General features: G+C 33.8%; 1 protein-coding gene across 9 annotated transcripts in view; it reads right to left on the bottom strand.

Moving 5' to 3' along the window:
- Nucleotides 1-14,731, bottom strand: part of LOC128236678 (neuron navigator 2-like) — a 188,774-nt gene that overhangs the window by 19,891 nt on the left and 154,152 nt on the right. For all 9 annotated transcript variants that reach the window (XM_052951710.1, XM_052951709.1, XM_052951704.1 and 6 more), the window contains one exon: nt 2,558-2,641. In XM_052951710.1, coding sequence (XP_052807670.1) covers nt 2,558-2,641 — 84 coding nt within the window. The remainder of the gene's footprint in view (nt 1-2,557; nt 2,642-14,731) is intronic.

The raw sequence follows: 14,731 nt of genomic DNA, 5'->3' as shown, positions 1-14,731 counted from the left end.
CTGATGTAAGTATCGCAAATACTTACAAAGCAGATCTAGTCTATGATTACTTATTATATATTTTATTGTATGTTCAATTTATGTTGCATAAAATGAATGGAAAATACTCGAAACAGCGTCTATGTGCTTACTGTCTATATTGCCTGAAAATTGGCCACTTACTTAGAAGTTCCAACCTTAGGTTTGACTCTTGTTTGGTAATGTATCACTGTTGACAACAGAAATAAAATTAAAATACCAAAGAAATAGCTAATCAGACAGATTGAAGTTTCAGTCCTGATCTTTGCAAGTTTTTGTAAGTTTGAAATCCATTAATAAGAGAAGACGTATGTTTTTCAGCAAAAGTTAGATTTACTAAGCATTTTTACTCCATATTTTCTGTTCCTGTCTGTCAAATTCTACCCCTTTGGAAGGTGACTATAAAATGTTATGAATAATGGAGGTGTTCCTCCAAGCAGTACTCTGTCTGCAAGAAACTCATCAATCAGTCTGTCATTGATACCTAACTGTCAGACTGCAGTACCAGGTATGTTGCAGACTGCAGGTAATGAACTTGCTGACAAACATGCAAGAAGATTAAGAACAGACAAAGGTACTGAAGGTGTGTACCATGGCTCGGGACCGAAAATGGGTACCATACCTAGGTACCGAAAGCAGCTACCATAACTGGCCACCATAGCTGAGCACTACAGGTGCATGGGTACCATAGCTAGGCACAGCAAGTGGGTACCAAGGCTGGGAACTACAAGTGAGTACCATAACTGGGTACTGCAAATGGGAAATAGAGCTGGGTTCCGTAGCTAGGCACTACAAGTGTGAACCATAACTGGGCACCATAAGTGGGTACCATAGCTGGATACTACAAGTGCATGGATACCATAGCTGGGCACAGCAAGTGGGTACCAAGGCAGGGTTCTACAAGAAGGAACTAGAGCTGGGTTCCGTAGCTGGGCACTGCAAGTTGGTACAAGAGCTTGGTACAGCAATTGGGTATCATAGCTCTGTACCACAAGAGGGACTATCATAGCTGATAGCAAATCAAGGGGCATAACTCCAGAAATATTTAAGTCAATGTCAAAGGACTTCCTAGCTCACATGTTCCAAAGACAAGTTGAGCCAGGCATCATATCTAGTGGCAATATCATTAGGGTTTAACAAAATGTGTGTGTGGGGGGGGGGGGTGCCAATCTATCAGTAGATTTTTATTTAATGTTATGCGTTTATATTCGTTTTGTACCTTTGTACTTTGGCAAGACTTAAATCAAAATATCTCCTAACCATTGCATAATTCAACATTCACAATCAGACTTAAAAAGCAAAGAAATATACCTCACCCGCCTACAAACTTGGCTGTACCAACCTGCAGTAGCTAATTAACGCACCTGTTAGTCAGGTGGTACAGGTGGTTACAAATGTTAGCCCATGTCAGAAATATTAATGCAGCTGAATATAAATCCATTCCATTCATCACTTCTTCAGTTCCAATTTATACCAGCATGTTATCTGGTCCTTTATCTGTTGCTATATCTTTCATGCCAATGTTTAAATGCATATGCTATCTTTACATAACTTGAAGAAACTCTCTGATGAACTTTTTGCCATTTTTATAATTACTTCATGATTAAAAAATTATCGTTCCTCTAAATGTTGTTGGCATGATACCTTTGATTAAAACTTCTCAAAATGAAAATTGAAGTAATAATTTCCAAATTTGAGTGGGCATCACGATTTTTTTCCGAAATCTTGGTACATTTGGAAAAAAAACACCATATACATTATCTTAGTGTTGTTGTGAATTTTGTTTATTGCTGTATGGCGTTTTAGCAGGAAAAAAACAACAACTCACTATGACATATATATTGATCGCTTTGGAAAGAAAAAGACTCTGGCAGGAATTCAAAGATGCCATATTTATGACTGGAATATGTTTGCAGGAATAAACCATAATTCCCCCCTGAGATCATCCAGTGTAGCAGGTTTGCAGTGCGAGTAAGAACTCTTTGTCGGCAATAGTGTTGTGGCCACAAGTTTTTTTTCAGTCAAAGAAACACTAACTGATGGTGCCAAAGAGTTGCAAGAGATGTATTTGTTTCACATACACTATGTAACCCCTACAAAATACAATATCCAGCTTTGTTTGCTACTGCAATTACCATCACTAATGACTTAAGTGTAATCTTGATTTTCTTTTTAAGAACTTGGTGAGCTTGTAGTTCCATCCACCTTCATTGCATTGCAGTTTAAAGAAGCATAACTTTCACAATAAAGAGGGCAGTGTCTTTTTCGGCCTTTTTGGGGCCAAAATTCAGCCCCTTTCTCCTACCCAGGTTAAAAAAATCCCCATTAAAAAATATAAGCAATTGAATTTGAAAATGTCGAAATGTTTGTTGAATAAAAGGTGTCTGCAAACAAGTTGAACATATTATGAGGATTTTTCTCCTGTTTGCCAAAACAATACTATTTCTCTGGCCCTTTCAAAAAGACCCTACCACGATTCACTTTAAAGAGGGAAAACACACTGGAGGGCCTTCATATGATGAAACAGTGAGGAATGTACCTTCTGTTCGGACGTGCTGGTCAGGTGCTGTAGCCGATGTGTCATGTTGGAGAGACTCTGCTCAAACGCTGCCACCACATGTGCCTGAAAATACACAAAGAACAAACACTGCTGAGTGTTATTTTGGACACAAACTATAGAGTAACCTTGTCAAATGTATTTTCTTTTTGTCAAAACATAGCATAAGACAACTGGATGCATAGTGGGATACACCAGAGGTAGTCCCCCTTCCATTTCTGCACTGAAGAATGCGTCTTTTGTTTGAAGTGCCTGTCATAAAGGAAACCATCACTATATCTTTTGGTTTTCATCTTCAAATTAACTCCCTTATCAGAATTTAACAAGAGGAATGGGGATAACCGTTCAAAAACTACTGTGCAGATTATTACAACTCGATTATACTGCTTTTTATTAAATGGTGACCTTGAATACATGGTGCAAAACAGTTATGTCATCGGCAACCCTCATGATTGAAATTATACACTCATGCTAAAGCCCTCTGTATAATCAACTCAGGTAGTGGGTGTCATAACTATTACTAATTGCTATGTACTCTTCGCAATAGTCTCTTCTGCACAAGAGCATTTTTATTGCAGAAGACTTGTCATGGCAGCTCATGGCAGCTCCTGTATTTCTTCTGCGATATGACATTGAGAGCGAGACAAGGAGATGTTCTGATGAAGATGACATAAATGTATTACAAGATGAAGGTAAAAGCCTGCTGATTGCTTGTGTCAACACATAGGAAAAATAACTACATAAATCATGAAAAAATATACAAAATACATGCACAAATGATAAATATGAATACTGCATGCTACAAGCTTTACCTACAGGTAGAATATTAATATTATATGCAGGGATCATAATAAGTTACAGGGCAACAGTTCGGCGAAAAAGTTGCATTAGATTTCAAAACTATATTCGCTGAAGTTATGCCCAGGCGAAAGACCTCCACCCTCTAAAACAGGGCGTTATATATATAAGTATGTACATACTATATATTTATAGACCTCAGCATGACGTCTTATCAATGAAAATCAAATCAATACTTCAATTCAATGATCACAAACAATGATGTGTGTTCAATTGTTTATTGTATGGAAAATAATATTAGAAGAATTTAAACTCAAAAGAGTATGAACTCAGATGAATATGAACTCAGAAGAATATGAACTAAAATGAATATGAACTCAGAAGAATATGAACTCAGATGGATATGAAATCAGAAGAGTATGAACTCAGAAGAATATGAACTAAAATGAATATGAACTCAGAGGAAAATGTAAACGAGGATATGAACTTAGCAACCCCCTGGTAAACTGTTTTTTTTTAAGAAAAGGTTTAATGGGTCATTAAAGTAAACCACCAATTAATTCTACGTTAAAATAATTGATAGAGTCTGATCTGTTCGACTAGTCTGCTGGGTGCCATCGGTATGTAAATAGTCTAAATTACCTTGATAGACGGTTGCTATATATATTACCATGAAATTGCCCCTGGAATTTTTATAAGATAAGACAGGGATAAGAATCATGTATACATACTTTTAAATAAATAGAAAATTGTTTATTAAACTTCAATAAAATTTATCAGGGACCATTTAAAGGAGTCTCATACATTTTCCAGAAAACAGAATTGAAAACACATGGCTCAAGATTTGTTTTTCCCTGAAGAAATGAACTTTTGAAATTGAATCGATAACCTGGTGAATGGAAGCAAATTTATGTAGTTCAATTAATTCAAAAGTAGACCATTTAGTTAAAATTCTTGTAAACAATGTTTAGATGGTATAATCTTGCTTAAAACATTCTAAAGAAAGGACTACAAGGTGATTTAAAACTTTAAATACACAATCGATACAACATCAAATAATACAGACACCTCTTACATCAAAGGGGCATTCAGGATCAGAGCCAACAGTGTCATCATCAGTATCCGTATCATAATTCTTTGACGTCAAAAGCCAACCAGCAAGCAATCTCGGCATCTCATTTGGGGCTTCGGAGCCCATTGTTGGCTCCAGAGATTAAACACAACCACACCTTATATAGTCCCAGACAAGTTTTTTGTCATCTATGTCCATTAAGGTATGTTACTACAAAAACTTAAACTTTGTAGCACTAAATTAAAACAGCAAAAGCATTTCATTGGTAATGGCCATTCTGTTTGAAAACCTTTTGCATTTTCATCCAAATTGGCAAACTTCATGAAAACAATTAACATTAATCTTGTTTAACATCCAATTACATCGTTGATGCTGCTCCTGTAAACCTTCTCTTCCCAAACAATAAAATACATATAGCATTGAATATTTCATACAGAAACCATTAAAGCCCGTTCTATTATCCAGAATAAAACCAAGAGTACCAGCGGCCTGAAGTCCACACACTCAAATATGTGCCAATACTCTGATATTCCAATTACAGCCCCTTTCAAATGATTCCAAAAATGTGCACTAGCACGTTCTTAGGCAATTTAAAGCCAATTACAAGGTTGATATAGGTTTCTTTTACACAATAAAACGCACAAAAATAAACCTTTATAGTCTCAACGTAATTTGCAAGGCTCACAGAGAGATAGTCCCAGAGTTTATGTTAGGACATCGTCAATCATTCCTCCATTAGTCATATATTGCCAGAAAAATTCCAATATTAGAGCCATCTTGTATTATGATTTCATATTGATAAGTCTAATCAGGTAATTAATCATGATCGTTTTCTGAGCATCCAAAGCATGTTTAAAACATTAAAGTAGACGAGACATGGAATTCAATTTTCATGAACATCAATAATTAAGTGCATGTTCCATGAGTGAAGTCTCATTGAGTACAGTATCGTTTCTTGTGGTTAAAGGCATTCCATATGGAGTAACTAAGTGCCTGGTACCATGAAAATTCATTTTTTATGCACACAAAACTTTGCACCAATAAATACAGCCTATAACAAATTCATAAATACAAAGTAAAGAGAATTTTCAAAGGTACACAAATGCCAATTTTTGATCCCAAAAAATCACAAAAAATAACATTTAAAAAAAATCATATCAACATGGAAAACTGACAGATTCCAACCAAAGCCCACCCCTGCCTGTTTGGGAAAATTCTGCCAAATTGAGCCAGCTGTCATAAGTCAATACGTGCCAATACCCCTTGCCTGCCTGAAAGTCTGCTGGTCCCAGGAAAGTTCCAAACTTTTGCCTCCAACAATCAATACATGAAAACAATACCCCCATCAGTTATCCATTTATCCATACAAGCTATCAATTACTACCAATCAATTAGCCACTACTTGATATTATAAACCAGTAAATCTTTTTTGAGCTAGTGCGGCCATTCTCTTATCATGGCAAACATAATATTCCATATTTAAACAACACTGAATATACAAATGCAATAATGACCATATTTCCAGCATCATATCAATAAAGATATCTGGCAAGACTGTTAATGGTAATATGCCATAGCAGAACAAGAGAAATCTGAGAAACCTGGGTATTTCCTCTGAGGAGCTATAATAACACACAAAATGTCCGTTGGGACAATCAACAATATTTGGTCAATAGTAAGAAGGCAGATCTGTTGAATACCATTGATTTTGAGTTAACATTTGATCATTAGGCAGCCATTGTCTGGTATTGTCTGAAATTTTATTAAGGTAAGTTCTAATTGTTATATTAAAATATGTATAATTTATATGTATGATGGTGGTCGGGTTACTTTGGGGTGAGTTTCTACTCAACTCGAAGAATATTTCCACTGATTACTTTGGACTTATTTTCCCCACAGAACTATACGATGTCTTCCATCTTCTAAAGGCCATCCTCCTTAGACAAAAATCTGCATTTGGAGGTCCCCATTGATTACATAATGACGTGAGATGGATAATTCCAACTGTAAACTGGCAACTTGACTCCATAATAGTTTCACTTCTCTGAAACACTAATCCCAGTCCTACATAAAATATCATAAAAAACACACAAAGTAGCCCTTTGGGTAAAACATCAATTAACTGGTTTCTTGAATAAATTATAGAATTGGAACATAAGATATTGTCTAAATACCAAACAGTTAATGCCGAAAGGTACCCAAACCTGCGGCATTGGTCCCAAACGAATGTTAACAAGAAAGACAACTCTAATGGATTCTTTAAGCAGTGAAAAAAAGTAATCTTTCTTGGAGAGATAAATTAACCACAAACTCTTCAATGATTCAAATGTTTTTACTGCTATAAGCATTTATGAACATTTTATAACATATCTTTTATTGTAGAAGTAAACCAACATAAACGTCTCGGATAGGAAAAAAAGGATCCCTAATGAGTCATTTCTCAATTCCATCGGGGAGATATATGTAACAATTCCACATACAAATCAAAAACGATTATGCAAATATGCACATGAAACCATGGCAAACTTTTTAGAACAAAGAATGGATTTGTACATTTAGCCCATAAAAAATAATATCACCATTAAGATACAAATGTTTCCTAAAAAAGAAATCTTCCCTTAATGCAAATATCACTGATGTGATGTCTGTAATTCTAATATTTTGAACATGGCATTTTCAAGTTGTAAGCCAAAACTCGGGCAAACTAAGATTTAGAACAGCTTTTAAGTATGTGACGGACAATGCGTAATCATTATAACCAAGAAAAGTAATCAATCATGACTACTATGAAGGCCATCATATTTGAGAACAGAACAAATAATTTAATTCCAAGCAATGAGGGGAAAAAACATCCTGCCCTAGCAAACATTGTATGATACTTTATAGACAACACCCATTTCTGATAGAAAATGATTAATCTGCCAGTATTAAGATATCTCCCAATCTCCTGCAAACAAGAAATTGCACCTATTCCCTGAAGGAAGATGTCAAGATGTGTATCTGTCTCCAGTTACCTCCCCTCATGTGCACCATTACATGTCAGATTGCTTATCATGAGTGTTGAGACCAGAGCAAGAGTTGTCTGCCTTGCACTTACTGCAATGACAATTTTATCAGGACATGATGACTTATCTCCCTTGTTCTCAATTTTTGTAACAGCAAATTCAAGACTTTTCTTATCTGAATGTCAAGAAACTGACCGGCACAAGATTTTAATATTTTCTTGTGTTTTATCATGATATAATGATATAAATAATAACTATAACAAATAATAATAATCATCATATTAAAATTAATAATAATAAAATAATAATAATAAGAAATAATAATAAGAATAATAATAATAATATATTAATAATAATAATAATAATCAAAATAATTATAATAATAATAACAATAATTAATAATAATAATGACAATAATAATTATAAGAATGATAAAATTGAAAATGCAGAAAAACAATCAGACAGTTATAAATAGACTTTGTTTATGTTGACTTATAACACATAAATCTAATATAAGAATTAAAGCAAAGTAAAAGAAAATGACAAATATTAAAACAAATGGTGAAAAATGATAAACATTTCACAAATAAGATAAGATATTCTCCTTCATGACATAAGAAACACCTACCAAATGATTTTCTTTTTCTGGATTGTCCCAAATAGTCTCAAAGTCAGCCTTCTCTTCCATTATTCAGAGCAAAATAGTCCTATAATACTGAAAAACGTTTTAAGCACATTGCCTAATACAATGCACCTGTAGCCTGTCACAGAAATAGTTCCTCATGCATTCCATTAACTTCCAATTAACTTTGTTCCTGGTGTTAATTGAAACTATAATTTCACAATTTGATGCATGATCAACTTCACAAAAAAACACAAGCTCTATTACACCTGTTTCTGCTATTTATTCAGTTATCTAGTCTCCTAATTATTGCTAAATGTTGAAAACAACAATACTTCTAGTTCATTTCTTTTCCAAAACATCTGAGAGTACTTTCCCAAATTCCAAATTATCTGTATTAGCGTTTATGATTTAAGTACATTTTATGAGTTATTTCACTGAAAAAGCCATCCGCCACTTGCAGATAAAGTAACAAAGCACTGAAATTACTTGGTTAAACTTCTAACTAGACATATTAAAAGACAGGCCAAGTTTCAGTGAATGCCAGAGATGAACTGGCTTAGAAAATCTCCATACACTTTCAGCTGGTATTCATGTAAGCATCCTTCTAAAAAGGTAATACTAGAAGTAACAGTAAAACAGTTACAGCGATTATCAGAGATTATATCAGAATTTTCTCACCTTACTGATAAGCCAGCCACCTCATGCCATTCCTTACAATAAGCTCAACAGCCTTGAATAAACAATCATCATTTCCTAATTTATCCTAATGATTCATAATTGTTTCTGAGTTAAGACATCTTGCTTATTGCCCAATAGGGTTAAACAATTAAGTATTATGTAATCTTACAATTAATTATTGCTACAGATATAAAATTTCTTTTTAGTTGCTCTATGTATGCATGGAAAATCAAGGGACATAACTCCAATGTTATCCTGCCCACATTCACTGGACTTAAATTGCTAATAATTTGACAAAAATAATTAACATTTTTTTGGTAAAAAAGTAAAACTCTTATATCGTTTTAGGTGTTTTGCCTGACCTCTCTCAAATATTGGCAATGGCTTAGGAAGTAAATAAATCAAAGTCAATAAAAAAAAAATAGAAAAAAATATATAATAATTTCAAAATTGCACAACTTATACTTGACATTATGCATTCAGAACAATTTAAATTCCAAACAAGAATAATTGAGAAGAATTGGTAAGAAGTTTAGTGGAGTATACCAGTATGATATCACAATACCAATGTTTCTGGGAGGGCATTCTTGGGCAATGGGAATATTACTGAGAGTATACTTTATATATCTACTTCAGAAAATACTTTGGGGGATCATAATATCCATCTGTAATGGCAATTATACATTAACAGGTTGGAAAGCATACTGGGCTGGCAGGCTATTTACATTTATTTGTTATAGTATTTCCGTAGAACTGTACAATATACCAAATAAAATCAGGCAAATAAATGTAAAAATTATGTCAAAGATAAGCACAAAATTCATCCCAACATTTTCTAGAACTTATAATACTACAATGTGAACGCACTGGTTAATTTACTTTATAGATTTTCCAACACATAATGACACAATTAAGGTGCAAAATAATGTCAGTCATAAAATGTAGTACCCTGCTTTTATGACCAATATTTGCCTCCCCCCCCCCCTCCCAGAGGGTAAAAAAACAGCTTAGATGTTGCAATAAATGTTCTCTAAAATAAACCTTAATTTTAACTTGAGTGAGAAATTTTATCATGGACATGTTATATGCATTAATAACGAAAAACAGCTACATAAGAGTGATTTCTTTTTGCAATTTGAAATAGCGATTACTATAAGCATAAAATTAAACAACATGATGGAAACCATATTATACACAGATCTAAACATTGCTCAGCATTTAGGACTTTTTTCATCTCCAGCTGTTTCACAAGAAGACAAATTTGTATTTTGATAAGTAAAGTAAATCCCCTGATAAGCTCAGCCTGATGTAGATATGTGCGAGTGACGCGCGTTCTCACTGCGCCATCTGTTGGCACCATGTTGCGTAAGCGATGCACTATCAAAACAAAAGCTGCTGCGTCCTCACTGTTTATAATGGGGTTTAAATGATTTATTTTTGTAAGATTTGACAATGTGCAGTAATGTAAAGGTTTTTATTTTAAAGTGTTTGACATGAAACAGAAGTGTTCATTAAACTTTCTCTTGCCATAGATCATGAAACTTGTTGTTTAAGTTTGAAGACTAAGCTAGGAAATATATCTATTATAATTGTGGCATTTTGAAGACAACAATTATATTAAGAAAGCAATATGCAGACCAGATATTTTTCAAATATTTGATTTTGATATGAAAACCGACATTGAAAGTAGACATATTCAGCCCATGCATTTTCCATATATCATGTAGTACTACCACATCAGCTAAGATACAGCAGGGCTACACCCCCATGGAGGCCCATCCATCAACTAGTTACTATGATACATGCTCAGTCTGCAGCCACTGTACACCTATCAGGGCCTCACACAATCCCCATCCATCATCAGCACCATTATCATGTATAATGACCATGACCAAGTGGCAAGATCAGTAAAAGACTTGGAAGAACATGCACCACAAGTCTAAGACTTTAAATCATAACAATTTTAAGTACTTTAATTCTTCTGAATATTTTTTTTTACAAAATAATTTTGACACAATATTTTAGCTCTGGTCAACTCAACTCTATACCCTTTTTATCAAGGCCTGAATTTATCTTGTCTCTATATTTTTGTAAGAAACAAAACAGTGTGTAAAAAAATCCTAAAATCATAGTCGATCCACCATTCAGATGTTTCATCCTTTCTTAACTCCAAACAAACTCTTGACTTACAACTGTTATCCTCGGTTGCAATGGATTTACACAATGAGACATGACATCGGAATGGTGTAGCTTAAGCCAAACATTTGTCCAGGACTGCTGGAGTAAATTACCCAGAACTATTTACTTCTGACAGATCATCATTGTTTGGCTGAAGATACATGCTGAGGAAATTATGAAAATAAATAATGACCAGACACGTTTTCTGAAATGTTTCACCCAAGAAAATATTCTTGAAATTGTGCAAGCACATATTGTATTCTTGGAAAGGACACTGACTAATTAAATATACTAATTATGACCTCTTTTTCCTTACACAAGAAATAAAATACAGAGACTATGTGAATATGTGATTGACTTTGCAGATTGATTAGGGCTGAGGGCGAGATTTGGGGTCTTCTTTAAGTGGGGGGAAGCATCCTGCTGCAGAAGCAAAACTTGCTTTTAGAAGCCCATTTAAGGCTCTGACCTTTCATAATCAAATTTGAACAAAAATGGAGTGACAATACAACAAACAAAAACTAACCATTCAACTCTTTTTAATCACTTAACACAAACATAAATCTAAATTATTTTTTAGTTTCATCGTTTTTTTGGTCCCTTAAATGTTTGGTCCCATTGAATTTGCGATATCGGCGAATCTGCAGACAACTCCCATCCCTGAGATTGCCAATTTGGCCTATTTCATTTCAAATGTTTGCATATTTAAAACTGCTGGGACATGATTCGTTATCTTTGCCTAGATAATTCTGCTTGGCTTAAATTAAAAAAGCAAATGGCACTGAATTTGTACAAAGTGCACACAACCACATTAAACCACTTAGATAATTGCAAATAAATGTTCCAAATAATTAAATCAAATTAGCCAATTTAACTTCTGCAAATTGGGCCTTTAAACTGAGCAAACAAAGAAAGGGAAAACTCACTTATCAGCTATGAGAAACAAACTTGTAAGCCTCACTTCTTGTTTTTTTACACTTTCATAAGTGAAGGACCCAGTGCCATCATTTCAATTTTCATACACAAATTAAAAGTGATATGTAGTTCATGATCATACTTAAAGATGCACTCTTACTCCCAAATAAGATTTACCACAATTAATACAATTGTTTTATTATACCAACAAAGTTGAATAAATGTCAAAAACAATAGTTTTTATCAAGGATACCAAGTATAATTTTGAAATAAAGGTGCAGAATTAAAACACAGTATTAATTCTAACGTATTAGACAATAATAGTAGATCGCAGTAAATATTTTAGCACTCACCAATCATTTAATATTTTTAGGTATTCAACTATTAAATACATGGTTACACTCGTGTTATCAGTAATTAATATTTTCCATGATTGCATTATTTAGTAACTTAAAAACTATGTTTGTTATACATGTGTTTGTATTGATTCTGATTAAGAGTGTCACTTTAAGCACTTAAGTTCTGAATTTCCTGTTCTCATAAATTTGAAGAAATTAATTATTAAAACATATATATAGTATGTGCTGAATACATGTTATAAACATTTTAAGTGAACATTACTGTACCATGTTCATCTTCAACATGCAAAAACATTCCAACAAGATTTCTGATCTGATAACATTTTTATCACTCAATGTTACACACTTTTGCCTTATAATTTTATACCCCTGTAGCAAAAAAGCTCCTGGAAATTATAGCCATGATAAGCCATCAGTCCAAAGGCCAACACATAATTCAGAAAATTTTACCCAACCATGAAGATAGAAGTAGTGAGTTCATTTTGAGAGAACAGTTCTCAATGCTGATGTGATAAAACTTTCTTATCCAACAGGAAAAAGCATAAAATACAAAGGACCCAAAAAGATTAGAATTATGCCCTCCTTATGTTTATGCTGTGGGGGAAAGGTCAGTTTTGTGAATGATTAATCTTGCTTATACATCAAACAACAGACATCTCTCACTTTTCTACAACACAAACTAACTTTGTTGCCACAAATTCCAAAAGAACTTGGCCAACAAATTCATCCTAAATCCCACAATCAACAAACAGATATGGGCTTGGAAACAAGTAATTTGTACAAGAGGACAAAGTCCCAAACTGTAAAAACATTATGGAAGGTTTTGGAATATTCTGGGAAATATTTCAAGAGGCCTGGATACCAGTAAATCTGCTAGGATTACAGCAACAGAAGGCAGCTGAAAGGTTCCATCATCAAAGCCCAGTCATGGATTGCTTAGTTTACATTTTTATGTCAAAACCAAGCTTAATTCACAGATTTTGGAGTAAGTGGATATATGTTAAACAACGTTGCCTTGGTTTACCATTACTGTATATCTAGGCACTGTTTTTTACAAGGTCTGGAATTGCAGTATGCATTCTCTGAAAATCTGTTTTTAATGCTTGTGGAATGTCCTCACAATGAAATTTTCAAATATGATCATCCTATACAAGGTTTTGTAAGGTTGGTATGAATCTGAAATAGTCAGTGCCCAACAAAATTATAATAATTCATAATTATTGGAATGCAATGCTGTAACAAAGCTCTCAAAGCCTTATAAATACAGACAAGTCTAGACAGTCATATCAATGACCCAAGTAGATACAAGTCTAGACAGCCATATTAATAACCTAAGTACAGACATGACTAGACAGGCAAATCAGTGACCTAAGTACAGACATGTCTATACAGCCATATCAATGACCTAAGTACAGACAGCCACATCAATGACCTAAGTACAGACAAGTAAAGACAGCAATATCAATGTCCTAAGTACAGACACGTCTAGACAGCCATATCAATGACCTACAGTAAGTACAGACAGCCATATAAATGACCTAAGTACAGACAAGTCTAGACAGCCATATAATTTTTATAAACTGGAGTTAAAAGCTCTCATGCAATTCTGATTTCAGGATTAATTCTGAACTTAAGAACTCCTGAATATGACATCTATTTGCACACAGCATTGCTGTAGATGAACACACAAATAGTCTTGAATACAGGAGTTCTGCAGACCTAGCTTAAGACATACTCCAGGTCTGGGTGATGAAAGATCAAAGGATTCCAGACAAAACAAAATGTGTGCATATGCTGGATATGGAATCTTTCCTTTGTCTTCGGTGTGAAAATGAAGTCTGCAAACTAGGGGAGGCAATTTATGTACAAGTTATTTACCGGCAAAGATAGTAAGGAATACGGTACAAAAAATGATAGAATATGGCTGATATTGCTGGTTTTAACTATTTGAGCTAATTGATATAAAAATTTAATTCAGCCAATGGTTCGGGAGAAGAAACTTTTCTGGATAAAGAACTGCAAGAATGATCTGATGTAATCTTTATGACAATATATCAGATCCCCTGATTAATTGCAAACACAAATGTGATTAATCCGGCATATGTCGTTCTTGCCAGGAAATTTTGCAATCAACAGCAGAAATCTTGAAACTTGAGAGGACGTGCAAAGTAAACATGCAGCTTTTCCTGAAGTTGATTTTGAAGATGGCATCAAATTTATGATCAGCAGCGAATACATGAATTTATCTGATCTGTTTGAATGAAAAATTGAGATGAATCATTTTGAAACGATCATGTTATCAATCACTTTATTTCCCTGAACAATTCTAAGCATTTAAACTACTACAATATAGCACCCGATATGCAAAAAGAAACAACTGGAAATTAAATTCAAATGTTTGTCCTAATTTAGAATTGCCTGTTTGAGAATACACAAATATTTTATTTTTATAATATTTTATGATAGTGAAAATATGTACATTAAAATTATAATTGTAAAGAAGTTCAAAATAAAATTTGGATGCAT

Source organism: Mya arenaria, chromosome 6 (assembly GCF_026914265.1).
Source record: "Mya arenaria isolate MELC-2E11 chromosome 6, ASM2691426v1".
Taxonomy (NCBI): domain Eukaryota; kingdom Metazoa; phylum Mollusca; class Bivalvia; order Myida; family Myidae; genus Mya; species Mya arenaria.
This window is presented reverse-complemented; position numbering and strand designations above follow the sequence as displayed.